Source organism: Callithrix jacchus, chromosome 21 (genome assembly GCF_049354715.1).
Source record: "Callithrix jacchus isolate 240 chromosome 21, calJac240_pri, whole genome shotgun sequence".
NCBI lineage: Eukaryota > Metazoa > Chordata > Mammalia > Primates > Cebidae > Callithrix > Callithrix jacchus.
In genome coordinates this window covers 49,739,391-49,756,932 of record NC_133522.1, presented here as the reverse complement: position 1 = coordinate 49,756,932, position 17,542 = coordinate 49,739,391, and the positions used below count along the sequence as shown (strand labels likewise).

Genomic DNA, 17,542 nt, shown 5'->3' with positions numbered 1-17,542 from the left:
CAGAACTGCTAAACAGAGGCCCAGGGAGTTGGGAATCAGAAGGAGCCAGGCTAACACCAGGCTTCACTACACCGCCTTTCCCAGCAGGCGGGCGGGCGGGCGGGGGAGGCCCCACGAGCTCAGCTCCTCCACTGCCCCTCCTCACTTTGTGGTCTGTGGTAACCATGCAGTGGCCAGTTTTCTGTTTGTCCTTATGCTTCCTATGGGGCTCTGGCGTCCCCAGCATGTCACTCTCCCCTCCGAGTGCTGGGGCTGAAGGTAAAGAGAGAACTTCCAGTTCAAATTCAATCACATGGTACGCAGGCGCGGCAGGCAGACTGATGCTTGTGACCTTGTCAGAGGACTGAATCCGGAGCGCGGCATCAGAAGACTGTTCTATGAAAGACAGAAAAAGTCACTTCAAAGCTGATCCCTCGGTTTCACTTGTCCTTTTCCTTACAACAGGTGATGGCCCAGCCGTGAGGCCACTACCCAACTCCTCCCGCTCCTGCGCACCTGGCAAGCAAAGCCAAGAACACAGGCCTGGGCAGGAGCAGCCCAGTGCGAAAGCTGAGAGGCAGCAGTCCAGACCCATCACTGTGCTCAAGCCTCCAGGAAAAGGCCTTTCCACGGGTCACCCAAGTCCTGTGTTTTTATGTCCCTGCAGGGCATTCTCCCATTCCACATCATCCACAGAGCCACCCCCACCCCCAGGGGAGAAGCGTTCTCTCCTTCCCGTTCACCATGGCTAGGGGCTGGGAGGATGGGAGTGCTCAGGGCTCTGAACGGCTCCCACAGGGCTTCTCTGCTTCTGCTTCTCGGGAGCAAGGCCAGCCTGGGGTGGACAGGGTCTGAGAGGCATTGCCATGGTCCGTGACCCCAGCCATGACACCCCATCTCCTAATCCTCAGCCAGGCGAGCACTGCCCGGCCACCCAGCGTGTGAACTGCTCTCGGTCTATAACCTCAAATGGACCCCAGCCCAGGTACCAGACTGCAGTGCTCCTAAGAAACACTGACTTCAGACAATGCTGAGGTGGGCACTCAGCGGGACAGCAGCGAGGCCAGGCTCACCCTCACACCCACGCAGTGCAGGGCAAGGTGGGCGTCCTGCTTGGGCTTGGGTGGACAGCGCCTCACCTCTCGTGTTAGAGTAGACCACCGCCCTGCTCTCCACTGGGCACAGAATGAGCATGGCTTCTGCGTTGCTGAGCTGCAGGCTGTCTCCATTCTTTATCGTATAATGGCCAGTAGTGACGGTGAACTTGACCTTCTGAGGAATGCCTGCCAGAAGACTATCTAAAGGAAGAGAGATCGCGGCTCAGCACCACTGCCAACCAGAAGACAGCAGCTCCAGGCCTGCAACGGGGTGAAAGGGGCTCTGTTTCTTTTACTCTGAAAGGTTTGCTCCTTTGGGATCTCCATGAATTCTCTCGATTTCCATTCCCTTCTGCCCTAACTTTTCATCTCAATGAGGTAGACTACAGGGTTGCGGGGAACCTTGCTGGGAAGAAAGAACTCTCAGTCAAGGAGTCTTATCCCCATCTTGGTTTAGCAAGTCAGGGATTATGACCATGACCACGTCTATGAGGGTCACAAAATTGACCTGCCAGTAAGTTAGTAAGAGAGAATCAGATCATGAGGCTTAAGAAGAGACTGCAAGCAAAACCTGACTGTGCTGGTGCTACTGAGAATGTTCTCTGGCTTCTTCAGCTTCAGGCCACAGGCTCTCAGGTTAAGAACAGTCAGATGGCTCCCCTCACTTCCAGACAGCAATCGGGGGTGGGGGTGGCGGGGGAGTGAGCTGAGGCCTCTAGGAATCCTGTTGCGGGGAAGGCAGAAGGAAGGCAAGAAGCAGGACTCGGGGCGGGGCGTGGACAAAGACAGGGGACACCTAGGTGGGAGGGCAGAGCCTGCTGGCTGGTGTGTCAGCTCCCTCGAGAATCGAGTTCAGCTTCTCCACACAATGTTCTCTGATGGAAGAAGCGCTGGAGAGACTAGCTACCGGGTTCCACACCTGACAGCCTTTGCTGGTGGCCACGCAAGAGGCATGCGTGTGGGAGACGGGAAGGGGAGTAAACAGAAAACGCTTCCTGTGATGTTTTCCCAACAGAAGAAACAGGCAAATCAGCTCTTCCTGGACTGGACACAGGAGGCATCACTCACTCCTGTTCAGCTGCCATGTGTTTATATCAACTCCTTCCAATTTCAGAACTTATCAGACAGGAAAATAGCTTTAAAAGCACCACTTTCAAAGGAAAACTTTTTTTTTTTTTAAGCGATGGAGTTTTGTTCTGTCACCAAGGCTGGAGAGCAGCGGCACAATCACAGCTCTCTGCAGCCTCAAACTCCTGGGCTCAGGAGGCCGAGGCAGGAGCCTGAGCTGGGACGCCAGCCTGTAGCTGGGACTACAGGTGCTCACCATGATTTCACTTTCTTATTTTGTACAGAGAGGGTTTCATCATCTTTCCCTGACTGGTTTGCCCGTGCTGCTCTCAAGCCTTGGCCTCCCGAAGTGCTGGGATCTGAGTATAGAATGTAAGTAAATCCAGTGTTTAGCGTTTGAAATGTACTTCTAAGCAGGAAATTGTGCTCATGTTTATTAAACTCTGTGGTGAGACATTAGCTGCTACTTAGCTACTGTGACACTGTAAAATGTACATGTCGTCTTCAACCCACTTCCAGGCATGCTAGTTCCCATAAATTCCTTAAGAATCTCCAAAGTGATGTTTGTGCAGGCTCATGAGTTGACTGGAGGCTGGCAGCCCCAAGCCAGCTTCAAGATGGGGACTGGTCACCAGAATGACCAAGGCAGAAGTAGAGGTTGCGCCTTTCAGCAGCGCCGCCCAACCTCCAGGGAGGAGAGAGGGGCTGAAGGTCCAGGGCTTATCAGTGAGCAGTGCTTTAACCAATCATGCCCGTGTAATGTCGCCTCCACAGAAAACAAAGCACGGGGTCTGGAGAGCTTTCGGGCGGCTGTAACACATGAACTCTCCTGAAGGGTGGCACCCAGGGAGGGCACAGAGGCTCTGCACCTCCTCCCCCGTACCTCACCCTACGGATTTCTTCAACTATATACCTTATAATCAACTGGTACATGTGTTTCCCTGAGTTCTGTGAGCTGTTCTAACGAATTAATCAAACCCAGAAAGGGGGTTGTGGGAACGAATCAGTCAAACGCAGAAAGGGGGTTGTGGGAACCCTGGTTTCTAGCTGGTTGGTCAGGAGCACAAGCAGAAGAACCCTGGGCTAGCGGTTGATGTGGGAAGTGGGGGACTGTCTTGGGGACTGAGCCCTCACCCTGTGGTGTCGGCTCCAGAAGACGGCCAGAACTGAACTGCAGGACTCCCCTGTGGGGCTGACTGCTGGCTGGCTGGCAGGGGGAAACCCCTGCATACCTGGGCCCAGAAGTCCTCTGCAATGATTATTAGGCTGAGTGAGCAATAGAAAAAACACTTGAGTTTCTTTTTTTCCACTCTCAGAGCTAATTCTTCTGTTACTTATTTTCAGATGTACCATGTTTATTAAACACGAAAAACCAATGATAGGAACACAAATATTCAGATAAACAAAAGACGCAGTCAGCTAGTTCCCAGGCACAATTTCCATTATGTTACCCAAAATGTCTCCTAAAGGCAGGCACAGCTAAAAACTATGAGAAGCCTGCATCTCAGCAGGTCCCCTCAGAAACGCCCCCGCCCAGCAGCGTGCCTCCCAAAGGGCTGGGACCCACTCACCAGCCAGCGGCTCCACGTGCAGCTGGGGCTCCTGCGAGTAGACGTCATACTGCACAATGGGGTAGATGTGAGGAAGGACGAACCACACAGAGCCCACTGAGGCGCACAGCTGCCTGAGTGTATACGTTCCAGGTTCCTTGGCCTAGGGTCAGAAAATCAGGCATTGGAAACCATGTCACCCAGTTCTATAGTTAGGAGCTTCCTGCAGTGGCACTGTGCAGGCGTTTCTCTAAACTGTAAAAAGGAGTGGACTTCTTTCCCTCTTGCTCCCCCGGCTCTTGTGTCTAAACTTCTAAGCTTGGGCTGTTCAGAAGGCCCTCAGAATCTCTCAATTTATGATTTTCTGAGTAACTGATGGTTAAATTTAACTTTAATATTTTCAACTTAATAAACTATTTGTGGCATGCTCTTTAAAGAGCATATTTAGTAGAGACATTCAGCATGAGATTTAAACCCTGCTCTAGACTAAAAACATGACAAATAGTACTTTCCACAAGACTGATGCCATAAGATCATGAGAAAAAGTAAACAATTATGGACTATTTTATTCATACAGAGATGACAAGGAACGTTGGCAGGAAAACACAACTCAAATAGTCTCCAATACAAATCCTGTTGTTAGTGGAACTCACAGGATATGCTGTGTGAGGGAAAACTGTATGTTAGTGTGGGTGAGAAGCCTCAGTTCTGACACCCGCCAGCCACGAAAGGAAAATAAGGACGAAGGAGAAAGTGTACTACCTTCTTGGAAACGCAGGTTTTCATACACGGCGGTGGGGGGGGGGGGGTGCTAACTGCATCCAATGACCCAGTGAGTTAAAAAGCTAACTTAATCTAAGAACAAAATTTATCGACTGTCAGAAATTCCTATAGATACAAAAGAAAACAGTCTGTTTTTCTGTAAGGATAGAGACAAAAACAGGGGTAAGAGAGGGAAGGACTCTAGTCAATTCTCACCACACTCCACACAGTTCTGGCAAGCTCCATGGCCCTTCTTTATAAACTTGAAAGTGAAGCTCCCAACCTGAAGGCATACCTGAGTCCTGAACGTAATCTTGTTGGCCCCTGGCTCCAGGGTCACAAGGCTGCACCTCAGCACGTGGGGTCCCTCCTCCAGAGCCAGCCCTGAGGGCATCTCTAGAGAAGAACTGCTCTCCTGCCTTCTCAGGAGCATGTGGACATTTCTGCAGATAATCCCAGTTGTGTTCAAGGAGTTGTCAGACGGACTTCTCTCGAGCATCTCATGCAACTCCAACGCAGGTAAGCTGTTCTGCGATACAGGGAACGCTGCGGTCTCGGGCGGAAAGTTAATGATCCCGTTGGCTGTCTTGTGCTTGGTAAGCCACTCTGCAGTCTTCCGGTAGCTGTTTTTCTCGATGCTGAAGTGGACATTGACCACAATCTGCTCCACGTGAACAGGCACAGGCATCTGGCTGTACATGGTTATCTCGATAGACAAAACGCCGCCCACGTGGACCACGGCATTGGAGGGATCAAAATGGAGGTCTCGCAGTTGTGCAAAGGAATGCATGGGTAGCACTATTTTATGACCTGCAAACATACATTATCGTCACTGACTCCCCAAGTCACACTTCCTGACAGTCAGCGGCAGCAGGCCGTGGACACAGGAACATCACCGAGAGCAGACTCAACCAAGAAGCAGTGATGTGCACAACGCTGGCACTGAGCCCAGGCTCCTGCCATCTTCATACCCCCAAAAAGTTATGTGTCAAAAGCAAAGCAGTAGCAAATGCCCACATCATGCCTAGAAATCACAAAATGTACAGAAATTAACCTTCTCAAGCCTGCTTTGACAAACCTAAGAGAAATACAGGTCAACTACCTCTCAATTTCAAACTAAAATTTGTAAATAGTCCAATTTCTAGAGCTGTGTCCATGGATTCCAATATTTTCTCACCTACTTAAAAATGTGCTCAGTGAAGATGCCCAAGTGTCCTGCTGTGACGTGGAAATGAACCCGGGTGTTGGCCAGTCTACCAAGTGAGCTGACTAAGCCAGGACGGCAGCAACCAGTAGGTCTATGGTCACTGGAGGAAGGACCTCATGTTCCCTCTGGGCCCCTCTCTCGCTGAACTTTGTATAAAAACCTTGGTTTTGTCTAGAAAATCCACAAGGCTGCAGAACTGAGCAGTTAAGTATTTATTAAATAATCATCAACTGAAGGACTTGCCACGACTGATGCCGTAAGATCATGAGAAACAGTAAAAATTATGGAATGTTTTATTCATACAGAGATACCAAAGGATGTGGGCACGAAAACCACAACTCAAATCGTGTCAAATACAAACCAGCAGATGTGGTTGTGGCTCTACCGACAATCAGTGTGGACACACTGAAGAATCTACAAAGCCAAACTAATGACAGGGCGCTCTGGAAAAAGCCATCCAGATGGAGCTTTTGTTTTCCCTTTGAGACAGGTCTCGCTGTCGCCCAGGCTGTAGTGCCCGGCACGATCATGGCTCACTACAGCCCGGCCTCCTTGAATCAAGCAATTCTCCCACCTCAGCCTCCTGAGTAGCTGGGATTACAGGTGCCCGCCACCACACGTGGCTATTTTTTTCTAGAGATGGGGTTTCGCCATGTTGCCCAGGCTGGTCTCAAATGCTGACCTCAAGAGATCCGTATGCCCCAGCCTCCCAAAGTGCTGGGATTACAGGTGTGAGCCACCACACCTGGCCCCCGAAGGATATAAGTGAATATATCCCAGCAATCAATAACCATATCAACCTGACCCTGAAACTTCTAGAAAAACTGGTTTCCAAGTAGTTAGTAATGCCTATGGACTGAACTGTGCTTCCCCAACTTTCATGCAGTGAAGCGCTGAACCCCTAATGTGATGGTATTTGGACCGGGCTTTGGGAGGTGCCTGGGGTTAGATGAGATTGTGAGGGATGCACGCGGGATGAGGTTACTGTTCCTTAACAAGAGGCATCAGACAGCCTGCTCTCTCTTCTTCCCCACCGTGAGAGGACACCGCAAGAAGGCAGCTGTCTCCAAGCAGCGAAGGGAGCCCTCGCCAGAAACTGACCCTGCAGCCCCCTGACAGCAGACTTCCGGCCTCCAGAACTGTGAGGAAACAGATGCCTGTCGTTTAAGCCACTCGGCCGACGGTATAGTCATGTTAGCCCAAGTGGAGTATCACAGCACCTACCGTAAATAAGCCAGAGTATCACAGCACCTACCGCAAATAAGCCAGAGTATCACTGCACCTACCGCAAATAAGCCAGAGTATCACAGCAACTACCGCAAATAAGCCAGAGTATCACAGCACCTACCGTAAATAAGCCAGAGTACCACAGCACCTACCGCAAATAAGCCAGAGTACCACAGCAACTACCGCAAATAAGCCAGAGTATCACAGCAACTACCGTAAATAAGCCAGAGTATCACAGCAACTACCGTAAATAAGCCAGCGTATCACAGCAACTACCGCAAATAAGCCAGAGTATCACAGCACCTACCGTAAATAAGCCAGAGTACCACAGCACCTACCGCAAATAAGCCAGAGTACCACAGCAACTACCGCAAATAAGCCAGAGTATCACAGCAACTACCGTAAATAAGCCAGAGTATCACAGCAACTACCGTAAATAAGCCAGCGTATCACAGCAACTACCGTAAATAAGCACACCTGATCAACCAAAGTGAGGCGCTAAGCTGTGCAATAAATGTCACCTTACTCTAACTTCCAATTAGATGCTCCTACGGTGAAACACTGCGACAAATTCCAGAAGGCGGGCCAGTCTGTAAGACGACTGGCCTGGAGTGCTCAGCAATGAAAAGAAATGAAGCACGGACGCAGGCCACAACACGGATGAGCCTTGAAAACACGATGGTCAGCCTAGAACCCAGTCACAAAAGGCCACACACTGGACGCCGGGTGAAAGTTGTCAAAATCAAAGGGGAGTCACTTGTGTTAAAAACAACAACAACAGTGGGAGGCCGAGGCGGGTGTATCACGAGGTCAAGAGATCGAGACCATCCTGGTCAACATGGTGAAACCCCGTCTCTACTAAAAATACAAAAAATTAACTGGGCACGGTGGCGCATGCCTGTAATCCCAGCTACTCAGGAGGCTGAGGCAGGAGAATTGCCTGAACCCAGGAGGCGGAGGTTGCGGTGAGCCGAGATTGCGCCACTGCACTCCAGCCTGGGTGACAAGAGCGAAACGCCGTCTCAAAAAAAAAAAAAAAAACACAACAAAAAACCGTAACTAATAGAGCCAGAGAAGGCCATGAAGGGAGGGTTCTCATGCATGAAAGACTCTGCAAACACCACAGCCCTGCATAAAGGCCATGGCAACTTTATAGAAAACACTCTTCCATGAAGACAGCTGCTCAGCAACTGCTGTCCAACCCTGACTGGCGCCACCCCGGCTGATCCTTGTAGCCAGGAGTCACCACCGCACACCAGTGATGTAATCCTCATTTTCCCTTTAAAAACCCTTTCCTGAATATGGACAAAGTTTACTGCAGCCCGTGTATCCCACTGCAGTGCCCTATTTCCAAGCAGCTATCATTCTGTAGAGAGGCCCTGTGTGTTATTCAGTGTGACAGATTCTACAGGTTGGGCATCCTTTATCCAAGGTGACCGGGACAATGTTCTGGATTCGTGATTGTTCTGCATTTGGCAGTATTTGCATGACATACTGCTGAGCACCCAATTCTAAACATCCAAATAAATGTTCCAATGAGCATTTCCTTTGAGAGTCAATGTTGGTCCTCAAAAAAGTTTTGAATTCTGGAACATTTCATATTTCCAGATTAGGCACACTCGCCCTATGTTGATATGAAACATCCAGACCAGCAATCTAGAGAGACAGACAGTAGCTTAGTGGCTACAGGAAGGGAGTGGCAGGGGGTAAGTATGGCCTTTCTTTTTAGGGTGATAAATATGTTTTAAAATTGACTGTAGTGGCCAGGCATGGTAGCTCACGCCTGTAATCCCAACTCTTTGGGAGACCGAGGTGGATAGATCCCTTGAGCTCAGGAGTTCAAGACCAAACTGGGCGATATGGCAAAACCCTGTCTCTACTAAAAACAGAAAAATCATCCAGGCACGGTAGTTGCTCCTTTAGTTCAAGCTCCATGGGCAGCGGAGATGGGAGGAGCAATGGAGCCCAAAAAGCAGAGGTTGCAATGGGCCACAGTCGTGCCACTGCCCTCCAGTCTGGGTGACAGGAAAAAAAAAAAAGCCAGGTGTGGTGGCCCAGACCTGTGGTTCCAGCTACTTGGGAAGCCAAAGTGAGAGGATCACTTGATTCCAGGAGGTGGAGGCAGCAGTGAGCTGGGACCAGGCCGCTGCACTCCAGCCTAGGTGACAGAATGAGATGGTCAAAAAACAAAACAAAATAATATGGACTGTGGTAATGGTTACACACATTTGTGAATATACTAAATGCCATTGAATTACACCCTACAAATGAGTGAATTACGTGGTTTGTGAATATCACAATAATGCTGTTACGTTTAAAAAGAAAAAAAAAGCAGTGTCTTAAAAAAATGAAGAAAAAGGGGCCGGGCGCAGTGGCTCACAGGTATAATCTCAGCACTTTGGGAGGCCAAGGCCAGCTGATCACCTGAGGTCAAGAGTTTGAGACTAGCCTGGCCAACATAATGAAACCCCATCTCTACTAAAAATACAAAAAATTAGCTGGGCATGGTGGAAGGTGCCTATAATTCCAGCTACTTGGGAGGCTGAGGCAGGAGAATTGCTGGTACCAAGAAGACAGAGGCTGCGGTGAGCCGAGATCGCACCATGGAACTCCAGCCTGGGCAACAGAGCAAGACTCTGTCTGGGGGTGGGGGGGAGAGATGGGAAGAACTTTTTTAAATTAAAAGAGAACTGAGATCTAACAACCGCATGTAATATGTGATACCCTGTTGGACTCTATTAAAAATAATTTATAAAAATATTTTAAGACAAGGAATGTGAACATGGTCTACTCAGTAGATATTAGAACCTTATCAATTCTTTGGTTGTGGTTACGAGACTGTCCTTAATTTTTAGATGATCTGACGTGGTCTATAGTTTCGTAGACTTTAAGCAAAAAGAAGAAAGTCAAGTGAAAGACAAAGATACATGTTAGCTACACAGCAAAACGTTAGCAATTATTTAAGTGGTTGGTTAGTTATCCTGCATTCTTTTTACTTCTATAATATTTGAAAACATTCCTAGTAAAGTCTTAAAACCTGGTCTTACCTGGGCTGTCTGATGGCTGGCTAGCAAAGTCAAGTATCTCCTGGCAGAAGTGCTTGCGCTCCTCTTCGGTGAGGTGGCAGTCACTGGCTAAAAGGCTGCTGCTCTGCAGGTAGCTGGAGCGGAAGGTAAGGAGCGTGGAGACTCATCCCGAGGAGTGCAAGGTGGATGCAAAGTCTCCTACAGCCTTCCCAGAGGCTTCAAAAGCCAAAGGGCTTTTGTTTTTTTTAAGTTATTAGGAACTCAAAATTAGATTTTTTAAAACCGACTAGGCATTTCATTCATTTTCTATACAATACATATATTTATAAGGCAGGACTTTCTCTCCTTAGTATTAGGTGTGTATAAAACATTCGATTGTGGCCAGTGCTGCTGTATAAACAGAAAACACTGTTCCTGCTTCATGAAAACATTAAAGGATACTTTTCAATCTGTCCAAGGTGCTTCTGACATTCGGCCAGCTGCTTCCTTGTGTGTGTGATGGGGAGGGCCCAGCCCTCAGCCAGGTAATTTTTCAATGCTCCTTGAAGATAGATTTCTGCCTTTTGTGGAGCCTTTTTCCTCCTTGGAAAGTCAAGAAACAGTAGCTCTCATTACAGCTAGGGATCATCAACACACTGAGACACCACCTCTCCCACCCTGACCTCCATCCTCGACCCCATGCCAGGACAGACGCAGTATCTCTAGATAGCCCTTTCCCACCCACCCCAGTGCATGAGAAAGAGCACCTACTCAGGACGACATAATTAGACTCCCAGGCAAAGATCTGAGAAAGGAGCGTGTGGTGGTAAGCACACAGCACGTTGTTGGCCTGGCTTCACACACGAGTGGAGGAACTTTCATGGCCGAATCTCAGGATAAGAAAGTGAGTGTATCATGCGTGATCTCAAGCTGATAGGCAAGAAGGCCAATCAGAAAGTGAAGGAAGGGCTTGTCCACCAGCAGTGCTGCTAGTCAGCAAGGAAGGCGGGAAGTCCAGATACGGGTCTATACTAGCTACTCAAGGCACAGAAACACAGAAGCAGTCCACAGGCACAAGTGGAAGGGAGCACAGAGCCACGTGGAAACTCAGGCAAAGAGCACTGCACAGGATCCAGCTTCCGGAGAATTAAAATAGCAAAACTTGGCCCCCAAAGCAAAGTTTAAAGCACAACTGTTATGAAGAGATGGGGTCTCACTCTGTCACCCAGGCTGGAATACAGTGACGTGATCATAGCTCACTGCAGCCTCAAACTCCTCAGCTCAAGTGATCCTCCTGCCTCAGCTTCTCCAGTGTAGCTGGGACTACTGGTGTGTACAGCCCCGCCTGCCCTTAAAATGCAAATTAATAAGGCCCCGGGAAGCCTCCTTGCTTCACTAAGGAACACCTTCCTCCTTAGATACACTACCTGGAAATTCAAGAGCGCTGTATTCTAGCTGGGACTCTGCCATAAAATAGTTAGGTAACTGGCTAAGCTGCTCAAACCACATCTGGAAAAACAGAAAGTTCACTTGGCTGATCTACGAATCCCTTCCAGCCAGTTCACATAGGTTCAAATCAATTCTCAAGTCTTGCTTCACCTAATGAATTACTTGAGTACAGATTTCAAGATCTCATTCCAATCACTTCTTTTTTTTTAAGAAAATGAAAACAAACATCTTTTTCTTATAATTTATATCTCTTTTCAGTGCTTTGAAATGGTAATCACATGATCCGTTGGGATTTCCTCTCTGAGAGCCTGGTTTTATGAAACATACTAGCAATATGCTAAATTTGGAGTCTTTTTCTCTGGAATCAAACTTCAGCACTGGAGCTGGAACAGAAACCCTGCAGCATCTGTACACAGCTTCTTCCAGTCATCCCCGGATCACCCTCTTCCACAAACTGACACAGGCGGCAACTTTACATCACTAGCCTTGAGGTTTTTAAATCCTCTTAAGAAACACTTGATAAAACTAGAGAAATGGTACGTACAAAATATGTAAGAATCTACACGTCAATTTACTCATCATTATACTTCCTTAGAATTCTTTAATTAAACTTAGTTACAAAAATTTAGCTGTTTAATTAAATAAAAGAACCTCAAAGACCAATACTAGTTATTAAGAGTAACAAGCACAAAAGCTCTCCACTGGTTTTCAGAAGAAACGGAAAAACAAAATGATGAGAGAATCTACACTTTTCAATCTACAAATTTATGTACACCTTATATTAACTCCATATATAACAAATCTTCTCGTGTTATTTGTATGCTTAGATTTCAAAGAAAAGTACAAAATCAATTACATGTAAAACTCTGCCAGATCTTTTCCAACAAACTTAGCAGATCGAATCCTCCCAATGCTTGTGTACATTTCAATGGTAGCATGAGACAGATCCTGCGGGGAAGAAAACAATCACGCACTTCAGCTTTCAGTGACAGACAAACACTACATTTATTTACCTAAAGTGGACACAAGACATTGTTGGGTTCTTTGTTTTGAGACTGAGTCTTGCTTTGTTGCCCAGGCTGGAGCATAGAGGTGAGATCTCAGCTCACTGCAACCTCCACCTCACAGGTTTAAGTGATTCTTGTCCCTGAGCCTCCCAAGTAGCTGGGATTACAGGTATGCGCCACCATGCCCGGCTAATTTTCTGTATTTTTAGCAGAGATGGGGTTTTACCATGTGGGCTAGGCTGGTCTCAAACTCCTGACCTCAAGTAATCCACCTGCCTCAGCCTCCCAAAGTGCTGAATTACAGGCATGAGCGACCATGCCCAGCTTGCAAAAGACATTGTTATTAATGTAACATTATTTTTTTCTTTGCATCTGTTTTGGTGTTTTTTTCTGTAACATAATGTAATCAAAGTTGGTAACTTGTATATAAATTATAAAGCATAATAATAAAAGAAACCCACAAATTCATCCAAAACAGCTAACTTTTCCGAGGACTTTCCGCAGCTGGGTGACATGCTGGATGTTTCTCATACCTGTTTGTATAAGAGGTACAGCCATTACAGGCACGACAAACACTCAAGTTGCCCTTGTTCCAGGGATGACACTCAGCCACCATGCTTCTACACTGTTATTTAAAGTTTCGCTAATTTACATCTTTCAAAATCAAATACAACAGCTCTGCCCAAGTCCAAATTTCTCCTTTTTACAAGGAAAAGTATTCATTTTCCTTTCTTATAATTTTTATCTGAGCAAACTCAATTTGAACAAAGCTGTAGATATTCAAAGATGATTCCATGCCTAATATGATCCCAAGGGTACTAACAACGATTCCATGTTTTGTCCACAACTCCCAAGGGTACCAAGGAAACTAAAAAAGCCAACGAGAAGGGGCCCCTAATACCAGCTCCTTCCCAACTCAGCAGGCCATGGAGCAAAGCCTTCTAGAGACACGTATGCCATGGAATAGACATTTAACACTCGTTAATACTTACTAAGTAGTGTTTTTCAAAAGCTTCCACTGATGATAATGCTTCTTTCAGTTTCTTATAAGGACTCTGAGCTGTGTTGGCTTAAACAGAAAGAAACGAGAGTCCCTCTTCGTTACGTACATTCACACGAGTTTACGTTCACCCTCACATACTGCAGGGAGATGACCTCATCTGCCTCTTATGGAAATTCCAAACATGGCTAATGCTAATTGCAACTACATAATTATATGTATTCTCTTTCAATTAACATATTCGTAAAGTAGTCAAAACACTTCGTATCATGCTTTTCTCTGATCTTTAGAACCAGACCTTTCAGAAATATATATTACAAATACTCCAATGAATTAAATTACTTCTGAAATGGTCTCAGGCTGAAACAGTGAAATATAAATACTGTGCATTTCCCCTAAACACTCATTCAATTTACTAAGAATGCTTCCAGCTCATCAGGTATGCTTTAGTAACAGTCTTGCTAAATAATCATCATCATCTATTCCTACCTAAAACAATGTAATGCCCCTTTCCAGGAGCCTTATTATCCAGGAGAAATTTATTTATTTTTTTTTTTTGAGACAGAGTTTCACTCTTGTTGCCCAGGCTGAAGTGCAATGGCGCAATCTTGGCTCATTGCAACCTCTCCCTCCCGGGTTCAAGCAATTCTCCTGCCTCAGCCTCCTGAGTAGCTGGGACCACAGGCATGCGCCACCACGCCCAGCTAATTTTGTATTTTTAGTGGAGATAGGGTTTCTCCATGTTAGTCAGGCTGGTCTCAAACTCCCAACTTCAGGTGATCCACCTGCGTTGGCCTCCCAAAATGCTGGGATTACGAGCGTGAGCTACCGCGCCTGGCCAATTTTTTTATTTAAAAAATGTACTGGGAGGCCGGGGCAGGAGGATCACTTTGAGACCAGCCTGGGCAATACAGTGAGACTCCATCTCTATAAAAAATTAAAAAAAAAAAAAAATGAGCCAAGTGTGGTGGCACACACCTGTAGTCTCAGCTACTTGGTTAGTTGAGGCAAGAGGATCCCTTGAGCCCAGGAGGTCGAGGCTGCAATGAGCCAAGATTATGCCACTGCACTCCAGTCTGGGCAACAGAGTGAGACCCTGTCTCTTTAAAAAAAAAATTATCAGGTCACATTGTTAGAAAAATAGATCATCTGTAATTCAGAGACAGAGAGAGTGCATTTAAACATGAGCTATAAAAAGTCACTTAGCCCAGGAGAAGCTCAGCAACATTTTTGAAATTCCTTCCAATTTCTTAAACCCTCTACTATTTCGTTATGCTGTTAAAAGGTAAAATATTTACATTAATCCAGTCAGCTAACAACGGATATAATTCTCCAAATGGTGAATAATGACACTTAGGACTTGAGTTAAATGTGCCAACTTGCAAAGGACGCTTTTGTTAGTGTCCACCTCGCCACTCACAGAGGCACATACAAAAATCAGTACCTGTTTCTGGCCGCTCAGCTCCCAAACCTGCCAAAAGGTCCACCGTCCTGTTGAGATCTTCTGAGTTCGGTCCTTTCTCTGACACAAGTCCACACAGATAGCCCAAGGACTTTAACTGTTAAGACAAATCCGGAATTTCAGCTAATTTGCCGTAAGACTCAGCAGGGAATTTGTGAATTTAAATATAAAAATTCAAATCCAGCTAAATTCTAGAAGAAATTGAGCTTTCCTACCCAATGACTCGAATCTGGATATAAAAGTACATCCTACACAACAGCTCCAGTGAGGCCTGGAGGGTGGGCATCCTCCACTTCTGCCCTTCACCTCCCTGAGTTCCCCAGGCTCCGCCTGCACCTGCACAAGCCCAGCCCTGGCAGCCTAGCTGCTGCACACACCAGCACAGGTCTGCCTGGAGAGGTGACATTTCAGCACCACCCTCCGTGCCCCCGAATCAGGATACAGAGTCTCTTTCACAGCGCCTGCTGCCTGCTGACCACATCAACATGTAGTGGGGAATTATGACTGCTTTGGCTGCACCCAGACGCCTGCTAAGGCCACTAACGTGGCTACACTGTGATCTAAACGAGTAACACCTTTCCTCCAGACAGCAGACTTCCTCCACCACCCAGGCATGGCCGCAGAGACAACGGGAGCATTCCACACTTGGGCAGGTAGGCACCTTTTCTGTGGCATAGCTCCACAGCCCCACTGTGTGGGCAATGTTTGAGTCGATCTGTGCCCGGTCACAGCAGCCTTCTATCCTCTGCAACACCTCCAGACAGCTCAGAAACACCCAGCAGTCCAGAGCACCAGGCGGGACGGAGACCTGTGGGGTGCAAGTACGGACGTGAGAGGGGCACTCCAGGAAATCTCTAGCTTGAACAACCCCACATGCTCTAGCCTGAACGTGCAAAACCCTCTGTCCCTCAAGCAGCCACCCCATCTAACAGTGCTGCGATCTGCAGAGCTACAGGAGAGAGAAAGGGCAGAGAACACTAGTCACCTATTCACATGGGAAGAGAAAAGCAGTGACCTACATTCAAATGTGTTATCAGGTTTTACATATAATTTTCAATTATTGTATTTTTAAGAACCTTTTTAAGAAAAAAACCTCTGCAAGTCTAGATCTAAAAACTATACACAGAAAAATAAATTTCTTAAAAAAGGAAAAGCCTAGAAAAAGACCAAATCTGATCATTTACTCTAAGAGTGAGGACTGGTCACACATTAGTGTCAAGACAGGAGGGAAAACTAAGACCTCAAATGCCTGCTTGGTCATATTTAAGAGCAAGAATGTCCGGCAGGGCACCGTGACTCACGCCTGTAATCCTAGCACTTTGGGAGGCCAAGGAGGGTAGATCACAATGTCAGGAGTTCGAGACCAGCCTGGCCAACATGGTGAAACTCCAGCTCTACTAAAATTACCAAAAAAATTTTTTTAATAATAATAATAAAAGAAAGATCATGTTCAACAGCAGACACTGAATACTGGGTAGAAATACCAGGTGATAGGAAGAATTACAGTTCACTCTTTAGGTGTGATAAAGGCAGGATAATCATGTTTGGGAGAAAAAGCTCCCTATTGCTCAGACATACACTGCAGTATTTAGAGGTGAAACCCAACGTGCATATCTGAAAAATGTCCCAGGGCAAGTGAACAAGGACGCAGATGAGGTAGGACTGGCTAGGCGCTGCATCTCCTGTTATTGCTCATGGAGCTTTCAAGTGCGCTATGTTAGCCTCTCTGCTTTTGTACTTACTTGAGCCTTTCCACTGAAAAAACAAAAAAGCAGTATCAGAAACGCAAAGGCGCCTACTGCAGAAGATGCAGTCTCCCCACATTTTAGCACCTCTGAAATAGGAATGTTTCTCTTAATCAAATGGCATCTTCCACTTTGCAAGTGGCAATGCTGATTGCTTCCTGGTGGCACTAACTTCACGATGTATCTAGTTTTGGTGACGTGTTCACCAGTGCTCTTCAAATCACCAATCAACAGGTGGCGAGCTGCCAGTGCCGGGAAAACTGACTCCGGTAAGAACTCTCTTGCAAGGCACCCTGAACACAAATCAAGGATCTGGAACCCACAAGGGAGAACCAACGAGTGCCATCAAATGTTCCCATAAAAGCTAAAAAGCCCAATTTTTCAAAGACGAGATAAACAAAATCTTTTAGGGGAAAAAAATCAGCGTAGAAAAAACTGCACAATCAGAAGCTACTTTTATAAAGACGCACGACTCTGTCACCCAAACATATCACGCTGAAGGCAGGCATGGAAAAGTGAGTCAGCGGGATGCAGCTTTGAGATCCTGGACGGAGCCTGTCTCTCCAATTGATGACCGTCCTCATCAGTCAAACCAGAGCAGGCCTGAAGTGGGCTGACCGCACCTTGTAGGTCCACCTGGTTCCCAGGTGCCAGGTGATCTGGGATACTTTCCATCTCCCAAGACGCTGCCACCATCAGGACCCAGCTCATGAAAGCTTCTGCACCCCACCGCCTCCCAACCCCGGGCGCACACTGGTTAACAGAAAGACCTCCTAGGAGACGAGAGACCCTGCAAAGCAGGAAGATGCTCAGTGCTTTTGGTGAAGATGCATCCACAGAGGAGGGAGATGAAGCCCAGGAGCCACAGCGGGGAGCTGCAGCAGAGGGAGCTGGGTGCAGAAGGAAGGCGGCGAGGGCATGAGGACACAGCGGGAGAGGGCGCCGGGTGTGGAAGGAAGAGCAGACAGGGCACCAGCGTGGCTC

General features: G+C 47.2%; 1 protein-coding gene and 1 long non-coding RNA gene across 9 annotated transcripts in view; one reads left to right on the top strand and one right to left on the bottom strand.

Moving 5' to 3' along the window:
• LOC144580679 (uncharacterized) overlaps positions 1 to 17,542 on the top strand; it is a 218,943-nt gene that overhangs the window by 114,631 nt on the left and 86,770 nt on the right. The window lies entirely within an intron of this gene.
• TRAPPC10 (trafficking protein particle complex subunit 10) overlaps positions 1 to 17,542 on the bottom strand; it is a 94,843-nt gene that overhangs the window by 19,219 nt on the left and 58,082 nt on the right. For all 8 annotated transcript variants that reach the window (XM_078358709.1, XM_078358710.1, XM_078358707.1 and 5 more), the window contains 10 exons: positions 15,475 to 15,621; positions 14,796 to 14,910; positions 13,344 to 13,420; positions 12,201 to 12,292; positions 10,358 to 10,498; positions 9,938 to 10,050; positions 4,752 to 5,266; positions 3,716 to 3,857; positions 1,119 to 1,277; positions 146 to 375 (listed from right to left, as the gene is read on the bottom strand). In XM_078358709.1, coding sequence (XP_078214835.1) covers positions 146 to 375; positions 1,119 to 1,277; positions 3,716 to 3,857; positions 4,752 to 5,266; positions 9,938 to 10,050; positions 10,358 to 10,498; positions 12,201 to 12,292; positions 13,344 to 13,420; positions 14,796 to 14,910; positions 15,475 to 15,621 — 1,731 coding nt within the window. The remainder of the gene's footprint in view (positions 1 to 145; positions 376 to 1,118; positions 1,278 to 3,715; positions 3,858 to 4,751; positions 5,267 to 9,937; positions 10,051 to 10,357; positions 10,499 to 12,200; positions 12,293 to 13,343; positions 13,421 to 14,795; positions 14,911 to 15,474; positions 15,622 to 17,542) is intronic.